This window comes from Lissotriton vulgaris, chromosome 2_1 (genome assembly GCF_964263255.1).
Source record: "Lissotriton vulgaris chromosome 2_1, aLisVul1.2, whole genome shotgun sequence".
Taxonomy (NCBI): domain Eukaryota; kingdom Metazoa; phylum Chordata; class Amphibia; order Caudata; family Salamandridae; genus Lissotriton; species Lissotriton vulgaris.
In genome coordinates, this window is record NC_141687.1 from 1516183473 (window position 1) to 1516206006 (window position 22534).

The window sequence follows — 22534 nt, forward strand, 5'->3', positions numbered from 1 at the left end:
GGAGGGCGTTCCGCCGCCTGAGCGCCTCGCAAAAGTGCCTGAGTGAAATTTACAAGATTTCACACAGGCACTTCGGCGACGCTGCTACGTCAATTCCTTAAGCCTGCTTGAAGCAGGCGTGAGGACTGATGCAGCATGTTAAGTATTGGGCGGCCCTGAGCATTGCTGGAGTTGCGTCGCGCTTGCGACGGGACTCCAGCGATGCGCCGCCCTTACGTCATGAGATGCATCACGCATCTGCCTACCCTTGCGCCACGGCGCACGGCATTGTAAATGCGGCGCATCTGCCGTGACGCAAGGGTAGTTTTGCGTAACGCATTTGTTCTGGCGTATCTCTGCTGATATGCGGAGATTCGCCAGAACTCGTAAATATGCCCCTTAGACTTTAAAAAATCCACTTACATCCATTTTGTTAGACATATGGGGGTATAGATTCTCTCCTTAATACGTTCTTAAAGTACTCTAGACAGTTAAACCATTAATGCAGAGGACACACTGGAAGCTGGGAGCCATTTGCAGATACAACACCGATGCTCGGAACTTCTGTATATGTATTCAAGAAGTTTCTGGTGAAGGGACAAACCTTTAGATCTATAAAAGCAAATGAAGGCTAGTTGCAGTGTAGACGGAGTCATATGAGGGATCTCACCTCCCATTCAAAAGTGGATGGCTCATCTGCAATGGCCAGAATATCTTCTGTAGTATTCAGGTATAATGACTCCTCCATGTTGATGTATAGAGTGTAAGCCACAAACATACCGAAGACAGTGTTCCAATCACAAATGTGTCTGCAAATAAGTCAAAGAAGGAGAGTTCAAATTTGTGAGGACAATGAGCATTATGTGCTCCTAACAATTACCTGACTGGTGAAACATACACATACCCTAAAATAAAGGTCTTTTAGATGCAACAATGGTAATCTCAACCAACAAAACAAATAGCAGAAGCGAAATACCACTTATAAGCCTTTTAAATTTCTTAGGAGACCAGATTCATTTGTGGAACGGAAATATGAAGTAGTCATGCATTTTGGTTGGCCATTGGCAGGATTTCAAGTTGTTTTGCAGGATTTGATGATCTATGACTCATGACCACCTGCCCATTGATAGGGTAGTACAACATGCATTTTGGTATTATTTATGATTATGAGATCTACTAAGCTCAGCATATGCAAAGTTTGCCTTCAAGGTGATGAACACAGGATTGGGTCAGACAATGTATTCTACAGGGCATTTCCACAGTGGGCTTGCACCAGTGCATGGCGGTTCTGAACGCCGAGGAGCCATTCCTAGTGCCTCTGTCCTCCTCCTTAGCTCCTTGAGGTTAATTGCAGCAGGCAAGGGAAGGTTCACGAGAGCGGGAAAGAAGGAAAGGAGAATGGGGAAAGGTAAGGAGAAAGTGATCCAAGACGGAAACGTGAGATAGGGAGTTGAGACGGACAGGGATGAATGAAAGGAAAGAGAGATTGCACAATGAGACAAAGGGAGAAGGGCTGGTGTGAGCATTTGTGCCAGGGCTGCTTTTGGTTCCCCTCTATGGCCCTGCTTTTACATCCCTACTCTTTCTGTTGTAACAAGGCAAATGATGGTCTCAACTAACTGCTGATTCACAACCAGACCTATTCACAGTTGAATCATCCATAACGTGACCCATAGCAGATTTGCAGTTGACTTTTCTGAGAAATTGATTCTAAATGACTCTGTCTACCTCCTAACAGGCCACTGCTGCTTCTTCTTCAACCAACCCTGCATTGCCATGCGCTTTCAACATGCTAACAGGATCATAACATTAGAACAATCCCTGGTCCACACATGGGGACAGAACGCTGCATGCACTCAACTAGAATACAATTAAACCTTGCAACCAATCTAATACTTTGAGGCCAATAAAAAACAAGTACTTGCATGCTTAACATCGCACCTATCCAAGAAATCACAAATGGTGTAAGAAGTAAACTGAACATGATTGTCTATAAGAACAAATTCATATGCCCTCTCTTTGCTATAAACGTCACAGCAGTGGCTGTGCATTCATTGGGGCGTTGGGGCATTGCCCCATTAATGCCACGGCCCCATTCATCGTTTTAATACATTACAAATAACAAATTCTTTGTTCTAGAACGAGGGACGCCGAAGGGGGTGGGGCTGCGGCAGCACTCAGAGTTTGAGTGACAGTGCACTAGACAGCAATAGTGCGCATGTTCGGTTTTGGGCTGGTCGTATGACCAGCCTGAAAATGCGCAGTAGCCTTCCCTTTAGGAGAGCGAGTGTTGCTTCATGCCGCAGCCCCCGGTCTCCAAATGGGCGGGGAGTATCCCTGCTGAAGCCAATCCTGGTGCTGCTGGAACAGCATCTGGATTGGCTGAGAGGGGTTGCCAGCCACTCCAGTGACGCAGAAGACGTTGAAGGTGCAAACGCGGGACCCCTGCCAAGCAGCCGAGGTGGCGCGGGTCAGGTACGTTTTTTTTTTAACTTTATTTTTTACCCCCCCCCCCGCAACCGTGTGCCCCCTCCTCCACTAGTATTGTGAGCCGTGACTGTCAGTTGAACTGCAATGGTTGCATTCTGTCCTTGCACCATTTTGGTAAGCATACCCCATTACACAGTGCCGCCTCCCACCTAGCGCGATTTGCACACAAAACAGGTGATGGACCGAATGTGGATCAATGTCACACATTCACCCCAGTCCGAAGATCTGGGCCCAAATCCATCGTTTTTTTGCACTCCTCACCACCCTGGGTTAGACAATGGTGATATGCAAATCAGCTCTGACCCTGTGCCCCATGGGAACAGTCTAGTCCGAACTACAAAAGCCATGTCCTTCCCAGAACGGAATCAAGCATCCGAGGACCGGACTGGTTTCGAGGTAACACCTCTCATCAGCCCGGCTAGCTTGACTCCAGTGGTGTGGAGTGCCTGGGACCCACGTTTGAGCATCCCCAGCGCTCTTAGGGCGGAATTTGCATACAAAACAGGTGATGGACCGAATGTGGATCAATGTCACACATTCACCCCAGTCCGAAGATCTGGGACCAAATCCATCGTTTTTTTGCACTCCACACCACCCTGGGTTAGACAATGGTGATATGCAAATCAGCTCTGACCCTGTGCCCCATGGGAACAGTCCAGTCCGAACTACAAAAGCCATGTCCTTCCCAGAATGGAATCAAGCATCCGAGGACCGGACCGGTTTCGAGGTAACACCTCTCATCAGCCCGGCTAGCTTGACTCCAGTGGTTTGGAGTGCCCACCTAGCGCGAAGCATTCTATAACATAATCCAGGTGTCGTCGACTTTGCCTACCCTAAATCATCCTTACGCAATAGGAGCAAAGAGGGAAAAAGGCGAAGGCTACCTCCACTCACATTCATTTAATCAACAAAACCTGCCCCATATTTAATAAGATCTCTTAGACAACACCTGTTTCCCTAATTAGTGAGGATAATTATAGTATGTGACATTTCTGCAGTACTAACAGGGTGTTACCATCTCCTTTTTAAAATCTTGGCTGTGTCTGTGTCTCCACAAATTCCAAACACCCTTCCAACTTAAAGAGTGTAACTTGAAAAAAGTGTGTGCAAGGTGGGAAGGAACCTCACGGAAACGACCACCAGGGAACTACTAACAGGTACTCATCAGTTTGTTCCTCCCACCAAAATATTAATAAACGTGTAAGTAGCGTGTGCAAATTAATGGTAAAACTGGCTACAAGAACCTACTACAATCTGAAGCCTTAGCTAGAACACCAAGATCCACTGTTCTAGCCCACAAAAAACAATCTAGGTACTACTAGCACTATGATCAACTTTATTCGCTGCTGGGTGTCGGCTCACATTAAAAACCAAAAGCTACTGTTGAGCTTCGTTTTAACATATATGAAGCCAACATGTTTCATTGCCTATCATTCTTTGTCGGCAACTTCTTCAGGCTATGGGTCAGTCCAACCCTACTGTGACTTCACAGCAGTAAAGACCTGTAGAACACAGACACAGACACAACACATAAAGACATACACAGAGTGACACAGATCAATAATTGCCCCAGGAACAAAAGTTTAGTTACATTGTAATTTCTCATTGGACATACAGTTTTACCTGGTGGTTGCCACTCTCTGGCATACCTGCAGCCACCAGTATAAACAACGTGTGCGCATCCACGTCTGGTAATCCCAATTGCACTCCGTCAACCTGTAAGCGGGATACACACATATACTGCCATTTCAAAGGCCTTGGGGTTTCTCATATACACCAGGTTTAACTTCTGCCACACTGTTAAATATTGCTCTCATAGGGCTCGATTCACAGAACTAACTTAAGATAAAATCCTAAACTTACTACCATTTTCGTACTCACAGAAGGCACTTACTCATTTTGGTATTCACAGAAGACACTTACTCATTTCGGTATTCACAGAAATTAGGAGTCCTAACTTTAGGACTCCTAAATGCCATCTGTGAATACCGAAAGTCCTAAAGTTAGGATTTTTATCAATTTAGTAGTAGTAAAGTTAGGCCTCCTAACTTTAGGACTCCTAAATGCCTTCTGTGAATACCGAAAGTCTTAAAATTAGGATTTTTCTCAGTTCAGTAGTAGTAGAGTTGAGAAAAATCCTAACTTTAAGACTTTCGGTATTCACAGAAGGCACTTAAGAGTCCTAAAGTTAGGACTCCTAACTTCTGTGAATACCGGAATGAGTAAGGGCCTTCTGTGAATACCAAAATGAGTAAGTGCCTTCTGTGAATACCAAAATGGTAGTTAGTTTAGGATTTTGTCTTAAATTAGTTCTGTGAATCGGGCCCAAAGTCATCAAATTCACCCCCACAACACAATGTAACACCACCATCACGGGTCCCCTCTATCCAGCGCACTGCCTATGTGTGGCGCATGAATTGTAGTGTTGTTATCATCCCAACTAATTTATTCTTTTGCCGCCTGCTTCTCCGTGTCATGACATCAATGCACCGCGTAAATTACACACGGCCCCCAAGAAGGCTATTCACTTTCGGATTTACACCCACTGCTGACACATATTTCCTTCTATTGCGGTTCCCCTGCGCCCAAATCATTCCAAGTGCGCTGCAGAGTACACCTGCATCACACTACTGCAGCGGTTACCTCCAATTACGCAAGCCCACTCTTACCGGACCTTGACCGATGCATTCGGTATCAAACTCGCCGCTATGCTGCTTCTCCAACACAGGGCTTTTAAAACTCTTCCACCGGGCGAACTCGGATGCCCTTACAACCTGTACCCTCACTAGTCATGTGATACGTGACTACGGCGGCTATCTTAGAGTGGGTAAAAAGTCCAAACTAACCAATGTACTCCCCCTGTGCTCATGATATAAGTACAAATCTACAGTTTCACTCGATGTACTAAACTCCTACTCCTATGGACATATTTTTAGGAGGCATAAGTTAAAAAAAAGAATATTTTTTAAAAAAAGGCCATGTCTTTTAGAAAAAGCCCCAAACCTTCACTCGTAGTTAGCTAATGGTGCCCAGCAGAGCGGATTGCTATTCATCACAGAGAGAAACATGTTTTTATCACGCCCTCTCTACCTCCCTCCTAAAAAAGAGGGGGGCATGGAGGGGCAAGTTTATGATGATCCCCAAACAATAGATTGTACACGAGGCATCTGAAGAATTCAAAAGGATTGACACAATCCACTGATAAATGCGGTAGATATACTGTTCTACATGTCAGTTTATGAGGCTTTGTGCGTGCTATTACTTTATTCCTCTCGATCACATCGTTCAACCCTGTTTTAACTGCCTTCTCCTGGTATATCCAATGGGCTTCCATGGAGATCAATCTGTTTTTGATATACAATGGATCACCCCATACTTTCTCCAGAACAACCCATCTGATGTCCCTGAAGCCATGAGTTTTTTCGCGGCAATGCCTTACCAGTCGAGTTGTCAATTTGCTGGCTTTGATAGTGCTGAGATGTTCCTGAATGCGGATTTTAATGTTACGTGTGGAAAGACCAATGTAGTGAAGCCCACATGGACAGGTCAGTCGATAAATAACATTGGCAGTGTTACAATTCGTGAATTTATTCAAGTGCCACGTTCTTCCGTCCACCAATTATACACTGCTCACTCGCTTTGTGAAGTCACACACAGAGCATCCACCACACGGATGGTGCCCTCCATCTTCTTGCAGGGCACCATCCGAAAAAAGATTGATCGCGGAATGTTCCCCGACTCTGTGTTACTCTTGTATCACAGTGTTTCAACCAAATTCAGCCAATCGCCACCTTGCAGAATTGTGAAACGTGAGCTGGCAAGCAAGATTTGGCATCCCCTAGCATGCTTTTCTAATGTAGGCGGACACTTTCAAAGGGCTGCTTTTCAAGTAGATTTGCTGCAGCTCGAGTAGATTGTCTGCTTGATTGGTAGCAAAATCATCTTGAATGGCCGCCCTGAGCAGTTCTTAGCCATGTTATCCAATGGGAGGTGGATAACATGGATAGGAGCATAGGCTCGGTAATGCCTGAATATCACTGAATTTTCAGCGATATTCATGCATTGCAGCCGTTTATTATCGCATTTGCGATAAACCTTGGTAATACCAAGGTTTATCTGCGATAAAAATCGCCGCAGCTCAGCGGTAAATTTTTGTCTCTAACCAAGCAATAGCGATAATTATCGCTATTGCTTGATAATATGCCCCTTAGTCACATTTTTTATAGTACTTGGTTATTGTATTAAAGATCCAAAATCAATGCAATTAAGTAAGCAGTTCTGTCATGAGTCTCACAATGCGAAATATAAAATTACACATTAAGTTAAAATAAAGCTACGGCTGATTACAAGAATCCATAAGAGGATCATTTAGGTAAGAGTTTCCGAACACCTATAAAGGCAGGAGGATGGTTTCAGTAGAGATCTCTAAATATGACAAAAGGGATCAAGCTAAGTCCAATAAGGAAAAGTCCATGGGTAAGGGGAGTGGAGCAATAATCAGGAAAGATCAGCTCTGGTATGTCATCAGGCAGCCCTAAGGTGTCCAAAAGGTATGTTCAAAAGCAAAATAGCATCAGTATAAGGGGAAGGAAAATAGCTCTTTAGTAGTAGAGTCCATAACCAATTGAGCATCAAGAGCCTATCAGCCTTATTCATGAAGGCTAAATCGGCTCGCAAAGGGCCGGATTCTGAGAATCCGGCCCTTTGCGAGTGCGATTTTTGCATTTGGGATTCAGCATCCCAAATGCAAAAATCGGTAATTGCTAAATCGCTAAATTGCGAGGAATTACATTTAAGGAATCTCAATTTGAGATTCCTTAAATGCAATTCATGAAGCATTTTAAAATTGTGAAAATGCAATTTTGGGCCGCTATTTACCGAGAGGTCAGACCTCTCGGTAAATAGCAAAAACTTAGAAAAATGCTTTTAAAAGCATTTTTCTAAGTTGCATGTTGCACACACACATGTCCTTTGGACATGTGTGTGCGCAACACCTGTTTCAATTTGCATTTAAGGGGTGCTACAGGGTGTCCTTTGGACACCCCTGGCACCCTTTAAATCGCTATCTTATTTGCGAGTAGCAAATTGCTAATCGCAAATAAGGAATACTCCCCATGCATTCCTATGGGCCTTTTGGCCCATAGGAATGCATGGGGAGTTATTCCTTATTTGCGATTAGCAATTAGCTAATCGCAAATAAGGAATCAGTGGGAATCGCAATTAATATTGCGATTCCTACATGATTACCGTTTTGCGAGTCTCAAATAGCGATTCCTTATGATTCGCTATTTGAGCCTCGCAAAACGGCCCGATCATGAATCAGGCTGAAAGAGTCCTGGAGTTAGAGCCTAACGCCAGAGAGAACCAGCAAGCGATTGAGTCTGTTAGACAAACAGTCAAATGTGACAATTGTTGTCGTACCACCATGGTCTGATTGCCATGTGACTCTTCTTCCAATCACAAGGTACAAATTGGTAAGATTCAGTTTTCTTCCAACAAATGTCATGGGAAATGAGTGTTCATTCCGTCCACACATGTTAGTCAACACAGAGCTTATTAACTTTGTTGCTCTTCATGGATTGAAGTAAAAAATCGAGTTCCCATACTTTCACACAAAGAAGTAAAGGAAAAGTAGCTTTTTGCTTCAGAATGGAACAGAAAAAGCATCAATTGGAGAAATGCAATTAAAATTCTCCAACTATGAAATAATAGAAACCTAAGAGAAAAAAGTAAGTTTCATGCATTTAAAATTAGCATTGTTTATTTAGTAAAATAAACTCCTAATTAATTTCAAGCTTAACAAAGATCAATAAACATATCATGATACAGTGAAATAATTCTAACCTTAGTCAACGAGGTTCAATGACAAAATATTGAAACCCTAAATAACGTTGTAAAAAATATTGTGTCAAAAATGTGGAGCATAAAGATATCGTTTTGCTATACCTATAATGCAAATGCCAAAAATATCGAAAAAATATACTGTTTTACACTAATTTCTAAAATGTTTAACGAAAATGTAATTTTTAAAGGTATATATAGTTAAACATAGCAAACGTTACATATATGTAACACTAATACAATGTAAATTAAGGTTCAAAAACAAGTTTATTTAGACAATTGTCCTTAAAACATTCTAAAAGCACACTTACAATGTAAATGAACTATATTTAAAGAATATAGAATATTACCTACTGGTGGTCGCCAGTAGGTAGTTTTAGTTAGAACTTAGTTTCCATAGGAAAATAATTTTTTGATTGCTAATAACTTTGGCGTTGTTTGACGAATCTTAGCGAAATTCTCAACAAAAAAAGTCTGTCCAGGTCAACTCCTATCGTGAAAGTGGGGGTGATTCGTAAAGCCAGGGCTGAGAAAAAAGGGGCGTCCCAAAACGCATTTTCCCCATGTTAATTTCCAAAGGAAATTTTGAGACTGGCTACAGCCTGAACTGCTGAACAGAATTACCCCAAGTTTGGCAAAAAGGTAGTGCCTGGTTCAGAGGGAGACCATTTTTGTTAAATGGTGTAAATCCATTCAGTATTTGCTGAGAAATTCAAAAAATAAGAGTCAACAAATCAATTTCCTATAGGAAACTTTAGGCAAGGCTACAGCCGAAACTGCTGAACGGAATTACCCCAAATTTGACAAAAAGGTAGTGCTTGGTTTCAAAAGCGACCTTTTCTTTAAATGGTGTAAATCTGTTCAGTAGTTGCTGAGAATTTAAAAATATAAATGTTTTGATATCTATGTCCGCAGTGGAGTCGGGACCCCTCCCGACCACAAGCTTCATTCTAGTTGGCTGTCAACACTCCAAACCAGGAAGTGTTGGCAGCCAGTCACAAGAAAACAGAGAAATAAGCATGAAAAAACAGGAAAAAGGGGCAGGGTAAAAACACCCAGGCCCCCTAACCCTGCACATGGGGTCTCACATGGACCCCCAGACCCAAAAATATAAATATTTTTTAAATCGTCAAATTCACGCTGGGTGCGGGAATCCGAACAAAGAAAAAGAATAGAGTGCGGTCTCCAGGTCCCGGGGGCATGCAGAAAATGTATAGCGGGAGCCCACGGGGGATCCAGCAGCCCCGGGGACCACCACCTACCCGGGGCTATATCTTTTTTTAAATTATAGTGTGTGTTGAGGGCTCGAGCTCCCCACACACGCCCCAGGGACTACCACCTCCCGGGGCTTTGAAGATATAAGCACAGGGGCACGTAGCCACCCCACAGCCCTGGGGACCGCCACCTCCCAGGAGCTCTCATTTTTTTAAACAAAATCTGTGTGGGTGGCTCGAGCTCCCCCATACGCCCTGGGAACCACCATCTCCAGGGGCACTAATTATGCAACGGAACCCCAAGCCCCGGGGACCACCAACCCCCAGGGCTTTGCAATGGTTGAGAGGGGGCCACACAGTACCCCTCCTGGAGCCCTTGATGGCCCTGGGAACCGCCACCCTTCCAGTGCTGGCTCCGGCAGTGTCCCGGGGTTCCCACCTGCAGGACACTGCTGTTTGCTATGGTAGGGTGGGAGCACGGCTCCCGCCCCACAATAGCAAACTCTGCTTTGCTTCATTGAATTGAGAGCAGGGAAACCTGCTCTCGCTTCAATGAATCAAAGCAGTATTGCTTTTCCACAAGGAGAGCTTCATGTCAGAAGCTCCCCGTGTGGAAAAGCAATGCTGGCTCCCACAGGAGGCGGGGAGCCACTACCCTGGGAGCATTGGGGCTCCCCCAACGGTCTCCAACAGATAGGGCCGGCCCCATGGCTCGGGAGGGGAGCGACACGCCCCCCCCCCTTAAATAAAATGTTTCTTTTTTTAAAAGGCAGGCTCGTCTCCAGGGTACGAGGAGGGGGGCCACGCTGCCCCCTCAGAGAAAAAACAGATTGCCAGGCCCCGGGGGATGGGGTCCCCGGGGCCACAATTGGAGTAGGAGAGGGCCACGCGATCCCCCTCCTCATAATAAAGAAATTAAAAAAGGGAGCAAGGACCAGGGCCAAAAGTGCCCAAGGATAAGGGGGCCATGCAGCCTGCCCTCCTCAAAAACTTTTTTCAAAACGGAACCAGCAAATCGCTGGAGGTCCCACTCCCTCCCGACACTACTGTGCAAACGCGCCTGTGGCGGGATTTAAGGTGGGGAATTAGTTACCATTCAATCCTGGTAGTCCCTGGGGGCCATCTAGCCCACCAGGTACCTCCAGCATGTGCCGCAGGGCTGCGTTGCAGAAAGGTGGTCCGAGGCCAAGCCCCTTTTTGGACCTCTCTGCAACGCAGCTGTGTGGCGCTTACTGAAGGCACCTGGTGGGCTTGTTGGACCCCTGGGACAATCAGGATTCAAGGGGACTTAATCCCCAACTTAAAATGTGGCACAGAGCTTGTTTGCACAGTGGTGAATGGAAGGGGCAGGGCCTATTGTGACATGTGTGCAAACACGTCCAGTAGCATGTTTTAAGTTGGAGGATTGAGTCTACTTGAATCCTGAGGGTCCATGGGGGCGAACTAGCCCACCAGTAAGCGCCACAGAGTTGCGTTGTAGAGAGGTGTAAAAAGGGGCATGGCCTAGGACCACCTCTATGCAACACAGCCTTGTCGCACTTACTGTAGGTTCGTTCCTGGTGGGCTAGATGGCCCCCAGGGACCCTCAGGAATCAAGGGGACTTAATCCTCCAACTTAAAACGCATCACAGGGCATGTTTTCACACTTGTCACATCAGGCCCGCCCCATCCTTGCACCACTGTGCAAACAGGCCCTCTGGCGCGTTCTAAGTTGGGGGATTAAATCCCCTTGAATACTGAGGGTCCCTGGGGGGCAACTAGTCCACCAGGTACCTCCAGTATGTGCCACAGAGCTGCGTTGCAGAGAGGTGTTCAGAGGCCACACCCCTTTTTATACCTCTCTGCAACGCAGCTCTGTGTCGCTTACTAGAGGTACCTGGTGGGCTAGTTTGCCCCCAGGGACCCTCAGGACTCAAGGGGAATAAATCCCCCAATTTACCATGCACCAAGGAGCGCGTTTGCATAGTGGTGCAGGGAGGTGTCGTGGGCTGATTTGACAAGTGCGCAAATGCACCCTAGGGCACGTTTTAAGTTGGAGGATTAAGTCCTCTTCAATCCTAAGGGTCCATGGGGGCCAACTAGCCCTCCAGGCTCCTCCAGTAGGCACGAGGGAGCTGCATTGCAGAGGGGTGGTCCAAGGACCGCCCCCTTTTATACCACTCTGCAACGCAGCTCTGTGGTACTTACTGGAGGTAGCTAGTAGGCTAGTTGTCCCTTAGGGATGCTCAGGATTCAAGGAGACTTAATCACCCAATTTAAAATGTTCCACAGGGCGTGTTTGCATACTTGTCACATCAGGCCCTGCCCCCCTCCCTGAACCACAGTGCAAATGCACCCTGTGCCGTGTTTTAAGTTGGGGGATTAATTACCCTTCCATCCTGAGGGTCCATGGGGGCCAACTAGTCCAGCAGGTACCTCTTGTAAATGCCACAGGGCTGCTTTGCAGAGGGGTGCCCCAAGGCCATGTCCCTTTTTACACCACTGGGAAACGCGGCTTCTGGTGGACTGCTGGTGTGGTGATGAGGGCCTCTTGTGTCCTGAGTACCTCAAGACACAACTGGACTTCATCCTCTGAGAAGCAGTGCTCCAGAAGCCGCATTTGCAGGGTGGTGTACAAAGGGGCGTGGCCTCAGAACACCTCTCTGAAAAACAGGTCTGTGGCACTTACTGGATGTACCTGGTGGGGTACTTGGCCACCAGGGACTTTCAGAATTCAAGGAGACTTAATAGGGATGTCATAGTTAGAAATTAGCTTTTAAAAAACCTTTGATATTTTCTGAAAAAAAACATAAGTTTCAGGTACGTTATTGTTAGAAATTAGCATTTAAAAAACCTTAGAAATTCACAGAAAAAACAATAGGTTTCAGGGACGTTATAGTTAGCTGGACATTTCACTCTTACAAAACCATAGAAATTCCACTGTTATAGTTAGTTCAGCTAACTATAACTTGCGCACCTGCAATGCACTGCTCAAGACGTCACATACTACATCATTAATGACATGGTCAGTGACATCACTGATGACATCACTAATGACATGTGGATGTATGTGCATCAAACTAGGAGTCACCTCCCTCTCACCTCCCTCTCAGTTGTACGTGGCCCCCTACGTTTGATACCCACTGGATGTTGTATGTAGCCCAAGTACTCCAGCCCGGCAGGAACCCAGTTGTGTAGCAAGGGGGCAATTGTCCCTCCTGGCTCCTGGCTCGGTGTAAGGAGTACTGGAAGGCCAACCCACAATTATGATAGCCCAGTCATAGCGGGTTAGCCCTCTCTACTGGCCCTCCATCCAAGTGTACACCCTATCAGATTTATAGGGCAGCCCCATGTATGATATAGCCCGATGTCCCTACTTATATTTGGATCCATTTTCCCGAGCACTTGCATCAGATCTTGCTTGCAAAGCTCCCCCTTGCTTTAAGTTCTGACAGGGGGGAGGGTGCGGTCATAGAGACCCGAAAGGGAAAAAGCAAGTAAGAAATATCTAGAAGAGACAACAAAAGAACTACCCTTCTTTGGGCACCAAAGGCGCTTTGGTGCATGGTTCCATCTGGCCAGCGGCCGTGCAGCACCATCTGGTCCTCCAGTCAGTGGGAAACGGGCTTCGCTCACGATGGTCGCTTTCAGTACTTGACCCGGTTCTGCCGGCAACCGATCTGCTTCCAAGTTCTGGTAGCAATTCCCAAGGCCTCCACATTCTTTTGTTTGATCTCCATCTCCGTCTCTGGCTTGAAACTGCTGAATAAGTGTCTCTTGTTACTTTTGACTTTCTTTTTTCGTGGGTCGTGTTCGTGAGTCTTTTCCATTGTGGCATCCTCGTCTCTTCTTTGTGGTATGCTCAGATCCTTCCTTGTCCTGGTGCGGGCCTTCCGAGTTCCCTTCCACAAAGTCCACTCTCAGGGCCTACTGTTCTTCTTGAAGGGTTCTCACTGCATGCGTTTCCTTGTCAAAAACACAAAGAGTAGCTTTAAGGGATGCCCCCACCTGTAGCATATCTAATGGTCCCATAAGAAGGTGGTGACGGGACGCAGGGACCTGCGGTGCTGGAGCATCAGCTAGGAGAGATCTTGATAGATGCCTCAAATGGGATGGTCGCCATGTCCCAGGTAGCCTCCATAATGACTTTTTTCCTGTCGATAGGAGTGCAGGCCTGTGAGGATATCTTGGGGTTGTCCTGGATACTTTGCCTGGTGGCCCGGCCTATGTGTGCAATCCAAAACAATCTCTTGACCTTCTTGTGATGGGCCGCATGTCAGAAAAGCCGGGTCATAAACTTCTCCAGCCGACCCGCATCTGCATGGAGAGGAACTCCTTTAATACATATATTCGAGCTTCACAACCTATTTTTTAAAGTCCTCGAGTCGCATGGAAAGTTCTTCATTGCGGCCTCGCAGATCCATCAACTCCCAAGCATGCAAATGAAGCTCTTCCTCCCTACCATCGCCTGCCTTTTCTACGGTGTCCACATGTTCCCCCAGCTCGCTAAAGTCTTTCCTGACCAATTTCTGATCAGGGAAGACGTTCTGTCTCAGCGCTGCAAAGTCGTCCCGCAACTTAGTGAATAGTTGTTGAATCATGGTTCAGAGCCTCGCGCAGCACTGGCATGCGTCAGGCCAGCCCACTCCACTTACGCTTCCAGGAAAAAACAAAAACACAAAATTGCCCTGATTTCCATTGTACTGATTTATTAGTTCCAGGTCTAGTTGTCAAAATGGCACACACATACTGCCTCATGGCTGGTATGCGGAGCGCTCGTACTCTCCGCTAATTTAGACTTGCTCCCAGAGCAAGCGCTGTAATGGTCCGTTCAGGTGGTTCAGACGCCTCATGTAGGCACAAACCACCGAGTACAAGGGCCCACCACTACGTGCCTGGCCTCTTTGGTCACTGAGTTAGTGGTACCGCAAGGACTGAGCGGGTGAGGAACCCTCGCTGATGATGGGAGCACGAGTATGTCGTTAGCCATACCGATATCAAGACTTGGCACCATATATCAGATTTCTTGGTGACAGAGTGGGACTGCATGATGTAGAAGGTGTCCTGTCCACGAAAAGATGAGCAGTGAGGCCTCAGTGCGCATCGGAGAGAGTTGATGGGGTGCAGCAGACTAGATACAAAAAAGCGACGTAGCGATTTAGGAGTACACAGTCCTGTATACCGTATCTTATTGCATTAAAAAAAAATCCAATAGCAGGAACGTTTTTATAATCGGTCAAATATCCGATATATAAACTCTACAAATTGTTGTTTTTAAATGGGAGAGGAAAGGTGTGTGAAAGGGCGATGTAATTCTACTCCACATTAAGATAGTAACAAATACCAATCATAACATCTTTCTTTTACTATCTTTTAGATGTAGAGCTTCAGGGTGCATTATGTCCCGGCACGTGGTGAAAAACACACCGGTGACAGAAAGGTGAGCTGCGAATATTCTTTGCAGTCACTCTCTCACTTCCTCACTCATTTGATAAACAAATGACCCACAATGTTAACTTCCTTTTTAACTTACAGGTTGCGTTTCACAAATTGGCATTATCCCCCCAAACACCTCCAAAGCTCTACGTTCATGCATTCTTCGATGATGGGTGGCCATCGTAACAACGTCTGAGAAGGCTGCTTCGACACGTGGTACACCCTCTTTAAATCACGCCAATGGCACAAGGTGAGCAAAGAAGCTTGTTTCCGTAACAACAACAAGTCATCTGTGGACGGAGAGAGTGGATACTGTGCAGCAGCTTGACTACATAGGAATGTACAATTACCTCCGAGCTGTGAGAATAGATAGGTTACAACAGTCTGAGAGGCAGATTTACAAGCCCCTTGCGCCACTTCTGTTTTACTTTTCACATGGGAAAAGTGGCACAAGGAGCTTGTAAATCTGCCTCTGAGTTTGCAAGAAAAAGCACTCACCTCCGGACTCTGCGTGTCAATGGGGTACAACAGTCTAGGTACGCAATATTGAGAAATCACCGCTATGCAGTAGGAGTGCATGGGATATAGTACTTTGGAAGAAAAACAGCGCACAGACACCTCCTTACAGTGGAAGTTGATGAAATACATTATCCTGAGTGTACAATTAAATAAAGCCAAAATATACTTGTACAGTTGTATGTACTATGCTGTTACTATCTCTATATACTATCTTTCAGATCACTAAACTGGAGGGTGCACTATGAACCAGCACGTGCTTGGACACACAACGGAGGCAAAAGGTGAGCTATGATTATTTTCTCCAGTATTAACTGCTCCATCTATAACTTTCTCTCTCTCACAGTTTTAATGTCGTTTTTTCTCTCTTTCTCTCTCTCATTCTCTCTTACATCGTTTCTCTTTCTCTTTTAAAGTTATGGACGCCGCTGTCCACTCTGCTGTGTACAACCAAAGCTGAGTTCAAGTTGTGAACTCTGTTGGTCACAGTGTTTACATCAAGGTAAGCAGAGCAGCCTAGATATACAATGCCTCCAATTAAATGCATTAGAAATAAAAGAGCTTTTTTACAAGCCCCTTGCACCACTTTTGCATCACTTTAACCATGGGAAAAGTAACGCAAAAGTGGCACAAGGGGCTTGTAAATAAGCCCCAAAGAATATTGTCCTGCATAATGACTTGATCTCTCACCTAAATCTGTCTCATCTCTGAACGATTTTAAAGACCTGTTGGTCCATACTGTAAATCTGATGCAGTAGGCACTTCCGTACAGACACCTCTTGAACGTGGGCCTGTAAGAGAGGTGGAATGTATCAGGCACACTTCAGACGTGCAAATAACAAAATATTGCCAAGTGTTACCTTAACTTGTAATGTTTGACCTCATTTAGTCTCATCGATCTAATTTTGAACACTTATTTTCATTTTTGTTTCGCAGATTACCTACCCTACTTCTATTGGAGTCCGTATCACATTTTGTTTAATTGTTTTTCTAAAGTTATGTTTCTAGTTATTTATTTTATAGTTATCTTTAAGTTACGTTTCCAGTTATTTATTGTTGTTTTAATAAAAGTGAATGAAAAAAAGTATATATGTTTTCTTTTTCTGAGAACATTTCACTATTATTTAGTGTGATAATAATACAGTTAGAAAACATTTAAAAATAGAAATAATATTTATAACTTGAAGTATAATACTGAGGCTAACTCTTTACCTGCTCTGTACCAGAGTCTTTAGCTACGACTAACGGTTCCTATGGAAAACTTTTAAAACTCCAGCACAGTAACTGTTTCGATTAGCAAGATTGTCTGGTGAACTGCTAACCTCTGTGCTCACTTGAGTGTTCCATGAACTGTTACTATGGTAACAGGCAGTAAGCCGTTTGGGGTAGGGTTGAATGGGACTGGCTGTACAGAAACCGTTATATTTAATCAGGTCCCCATGACAGAAAGGAAAGCAAAGCAAAACAAAACACTGTGTAACAGATTTACAACCCCGTTGCTCCACTTTTGCGTCCAGGGCCCCCCCTGCAAAATTAGAAGTTTTGGGGGCCTCAATGACCCCCCTCAAGCCCCGGGAACCACCACCCCTGGGGATTTGTGTATTGTGGGAGGCAGACTGCGTGGCCCTCCGCCTGGAGCCCTCGAAGGCCCTGGAGACTGCCACGCCCCAGGGCCGGCTCCTGCAGTGTCCCGGGTGCCTACCCCGGAACACTTCTGTTTGCTATGAGAGGGCAGGAGTCTCACGGCTCCCGACCTCCCATAGCAAACTTGGCTTGGATTTTGAAAGAAAGAGCAGTGAAATCTCTTCTCACTTTCAAAATCCAAACCAGATTGCTTTTCCCCCTGCAAGTTAGCATCACCCCATGTGGAAAAGCAATGCCGGCTACCGAAGGACGCGAGGAGCCGGTGGGACCGTGGGGGCATTTTGGCTCCCCCCACGGACCCCAACATTTTTTTAAGACCCGGGGTATATTAGAAATTACTGATAGGGGCTATTTTTTTACAGTAAAATTAGAAGTGGCACACCCAGCGCAGTGCTCAGTGCAGCCCGATGGTGTGCATGTGCTGGATGCACGACTCATAATCTGTAGGGTGCAGCTCCCCATGTGGAAAAGCAATCTGATTTAGATTTTGAAAGAGAGAACAGATTTTCTTGCTGTGGGCCACAGAAACTCTAAGACCATGGGCAGATGAAGGACACACAGCTGCACTGATACTGTTGGACCTCAATGCAGCATTTGATACAGTCTCCCCTGGCCTACTCCTAGAGAGATTAGAATCTTGTGGTATCAGTGGTAGGGATCTGTGCTGGATGAGGCTGAAGAAGCTGCAATCAGTCCAAAAAGCTGCTGCCCGGCTCGTGCTGAATCTACCTAGAAGATAGTCCAACACAAAGCTCTGCATTGTTTGCCTGTGGGATCCTGTTCAAGGCAATGTGCTTCTGCCATCGTATCCTAGCAAATAAAGGCCCGTTATCTACAAGACATGATTACACCCTACACCCCCAATAGAAGCCTAAGATGTGAAGGAAAGTCATTGGTAATAGTACCCAAATTTAGGAAGGCCAGGCTAGGAGGCTGCTCTTTCAAATACCTGGCAGCAAAACATTGGAATTCATTACCAATGGATTTGAGGAAAGAGCCATGTGAAGCTCCCTTTAGGAAATGGTGAAGACTTGGTTTTTCTCCCACCTATAAACCAGAATAGACATTGAAACATGACATCTAGGGCTCTCCTACCTATCTCATGTCATTTCTGAGTTTCTGTTCAGCGCGGGTATACACCGCTGTTGTAACCAGGTGCTCTACAAATGCTTCTGATGATATATATACATATGCACAATAAATAGAAAATCAGAACAGTAAAACTGTAAAAAAATTTCATTACACGTGAAAAAGCAGGCACTATAAAAGAATACATTTTGCAAAAAATATATTATAAAATACAAACATTACTAATTAAAAAACAATTTTAAAAAAACAGATACATAAAAATAATATCATTTAAACAATATAAGCAAAACTACAAAATTATAGGAATAATACATTTACTATTTCCACTCCAGTCTGTGCAACAGTAGGGAAAGTGTTAGACTCAGGAGGGTTAACATTCACTATTCACACCCCAGTCTGTGCAACTGTAGGGAAAGTGCTGGACTGAGGAGGGCTAAAATGTACTATTCCCACTCTTGTTGGTGCAACAGTTAGGAAAGCATTGGACTCAGGAGGGGTAGAATTTACTATTCCCACTCCAATCTGTGCAGCAGTAGGGAAAACGTTGGGCTCAGGAGGGGTAAAATGTACTATTCCCACTCCAGTCGGTGCAAAATTAATGAAAGCGGACTCAGTAGAGGTAAAATTTACTATCCACACTCCATTCTCTGCAACAACAGGGAAAACTTTGGACCCAAGAGGGGTAAAATGTAATCTTCCTACACTAATCAGTGAAACAGTAGGGAAAGCAATGGACTAAGGAGGGGTAAAATTGACAATTTCCAATCCAGTCTGTACAACAGAAGGGAAAGTGTTGCACTCAGGAGGAGTATTATTTACTATTCCCACTCTAGTTGGTGCAACAGTAGGGAATGTGTTGGACTCAGGAGAGGTGAAATTTACAATTCCCACTCGATTCTGTGCAGCAGTAGGGAAAACCTTGAACTCAGGAGGGGTATCATTTACTATTCCCACTTCAGTCGGTTAAACAGTAGAGAAAGCGTTGGATTCAGGAGAGGTAACATTCACTATTCCCACTTCAGTCAGTGTACCAGCAGGGAAAGTACTTCACTTCAACCACATACCTCATTTTAATACAAGTATTAATTGAATAAAATTATAAAATTATTAACTTAAAAGTAGATATATGCATTAAAAAAACTATGAAACTATTACAATATTTAGAAATGAATAAAATAAGAAAATAGTAATTATTCATTCATTAAATTTCCACTCTACAGTGCCACATACCTAGCAAACACACATTTAAAATATATCTATGAATACCCAATTTACAGTTGTTAATTAACAATTAATTAATTAATTAATAATTTAGCAATAATGGAGGAGGAGCTATGCTACGACCTAAGATGGCCGCGTAGACTCTCGGCTCCGCCAAGTCCGTCCGCTGGCCCTGATATCCTGCCTGATATCCTGTCCCCCAAGCCCTGCAAATTCTGCTGAAGGTCGCGCAGTGCAAGTGGTGCCAACTCCGGGACACGGGGACCGCCGGATGCCGTGGATGTGCCAGAATTGAGTCCGGGCCTGCGGGAGTCAGAAGCCGGGCACCAGAGTGGCTGCACCGCCCGCATCTTAATTGATAAACAATGGTGGCCCATTCCGGAAGTTGCCGGCTTGGTCCGCCGAGACGCTGACTTTGCGGGGTGCGGTGGCAGCTGAGAAGGACGGCGCTGCTGCGGGTCCTGCTTTGCCCGCCCTCCCTCCCTTTCTACCTCACTGATGCCCCGCTGTGACTGGTGGCCTTGGGCGCTGATGTGATTGACGCGCTGACTGGGACCTGCTGGCCAGATCTTGTATGCGCAGAGAGGCGGGTTGGGGTTGGGGCTTTGGTGTGGGGGCCCACCTCCTGCTGTGGTCAGTTGATGCCCGCCGGGTTTGGAGGCCCTGGATGCTGCAGAAATTCTAGCGCCAAATGGGGCCCGCAGATCGGACCCTGAGAGCGGTGGGGGGGTAAGTGTGGGTCGGGGCTTTGTTGTGGACCCGCCTCCTCTGAACCCTTTGCTGAGACACTGCATCGCTGGCAGGGGGAAATCGCTAAGTTTGCAAGCCGGATTCACCAGGGGTCTGATTGCGGGACCTGCATCTGCGAGTGGGGACAGGAGCCTCAGACGTTGTGGGCTTGAGGATCTGGACAGCCTGCCCAGAGTGTTGAGGTGCCGTGGTGCCTGTGCTTACCTTTCCTAGCCAAGGGGCCCCAAGAAGAGACGCTTGAGGGTTGGGGTGTTGGGGGTGCCTGGCCTGGCTAAGTAGTTGACAGGGTGGCGGCCCCCTCCCTTTAGAGGGTGGCAGACCCTGAGACCAGGCCTGAAAGTAGCCAAACCTAAATTCTGGTAACTAGTAATACCCGGTGCGGTGTGCAGGAACAGAGAATTGTACCTGGGACCTGCATAAAGCGTAAGATGGCTTCCAAGCCAGATGGCAAGAGGCACTCCTCCAGAGGTCAAAGAGCCCCGAAATCTGCCCAGTCCAAAAAATTGGACCGTATACCTTACCTAAGGGCTCGCCGTCCGGGGCGGGTTCTCCTGCCGTGGTCCCTAGTGTACTCACGGACGGGGGGGAGAAGTCAAGCTACAGGATGTCATGGGGGCTATAGATGGCATCAAATCCTCCCTGGGGCAGCAAATGGTGTTGTTGAATGACAAATTAGATACAGTATCTATAGAAGTAAACCTCACACGAGCTGGCCTAACTAAAGTCAATGAGAACGCCAAGTCCCTGGACATTAAGACATCCAACCTGGTGGATGATGTAGCTCAGCTTCAGCAAGACGTGAAGGTGCTGCTCAAGGTCTCCCATGAGTCTGCAGAATGCAAACTGGATGATTATGAAAGCAGGGCCCGGCGAAACAACGTCCGCATTTTGGGTGTACCTGAGAGGTCGGAAGGGCCCGCCCCTGATTTATTCCTGGAGGATCTTATCCTTAAACATCTTCCACCTAAAGGCCTCAGTAATTTTTTTACTGTTGAACGTGCGCACCAAGTACCCAGTGGGAAACAGAGATCAGGGACCCCTCCTCGCCCTATGATCGCCAGAATATTGAACTTTAGAGACAGGGACCTCATCCTTCAAACAGCGAGAGTTGGAGGCCCGGTTCATTTTGAGAATGTCTCCCTTTCCTTCTTCCCGGATTTCACACAGGCAGTACAGAAACAACGTCGTAATTTTCTGGCAGTCAAAAAGAAACTAAGAGACAGGGGTTTGAAATATGCCATGATGTTTCCAACACAGTTGGAAGTGGAGGTGCGTGGGAAGGTTTGGTTCTTTGACAATCCGGATGTGGCGCTGATTGGCTTGATGCTCTCCCTCGGGATGAAACAGAATCACCGAGCCGATCGGAGGAGGCAGCGGCTTTGGAACAGGAATGACACTGCTACTAGTCCCTTCAGTGTAACTTAAATTTGTGATGTGTTAGTGCATGTGTAATTTTAGGTTGTTGCTTTGCCTTCTGGCAGTGTGGATATTGATGTGATTAAGGGCTCGGGAGGGATCTGGTTGTATTTGGGTTTGGGGGCGGGGGTGGTGTAGCGAGATCCTCTTCCAGTTTTTCTTTCTTTGAAGTATTAGGGGTGACAGGCACTCTGCAGTTTTCAGCGGGCAGTTTGGAGCCCAATGGGCAGGGCAGCTGGATGGGGGAAGTTGGGGGAAAATGTTAGTTTTTTATATTCAGAGATTTGTAGGTTTCATCAGCACTGTATACTGGTTTAATAGGCAGCATGTAGGGGGATGCAGGCGGTGCTGGGCAGACAATGGGGGGTAGTGAATTAAAAGTAGGCCGACTCCCATCTGTTACTCCAAGACATACAGCTGCCGCAGTAAATGGTCAAAATATCAATTCTAAAATATAGACAATCCAAAATATCGTTTTGAAGGTAAGTAATGTAATATCGATTTTAAAAATATAGACAGTCAAAATATCGAAAGTACATAATGTAGTTTATTAAAAATATCGATTTTTTTATATCTAATTTTTAAAGTGTTTTTATGTTAGTATATGGGTGAAAAGTGTATATATTTTTGTAATTTATTTTAAGTAATTAATTTTATGTTATTTAATTATTGTGTAATTTGATTCTGTAGCGGGTTGTGGGTTTATAGGGGAATAGGGTGGGAAGTAATTTAATTATAATTAATTAAATATGTTCATTAATTAATTGATATTTATTTAGAATACATTGTTAATTCATTTTTAATAGGTAATTAATTAATTCTTAAATGATTATTTTTTATTAATTGATTAATTGATAATTATGTGAATAATATTACTTTATTTTCTGTAGCGGGTTGTAGGTTTATAGGGGAATAGGCTGGGAGGAAATTTAATTATAATTAATTAAATATGTCAATTA

General features: G+C 45.3%; 1 protein-coding gene across 1 annotated transcript in view; it reads right to left on the reverse strand.

Moving 5' to 3' along the window:
- LOC147732826 (SUN domain-containing protein 3-like) overlaps positions 1-22534 on the reverse strand; it is an 83252-nt gene that overhangs the window by 29399 nt on the left and 31319 nt on the right. The window contains exon 2 of the mRNA XM_086954747.1: positions 650-788. Within this exon, the coding sequence (XP_086810873.1) occupies positions 650-788 (139 nt within the window). The remainder of the gene's footprint in view (positions 1-649; positions 789-22534) is intronic.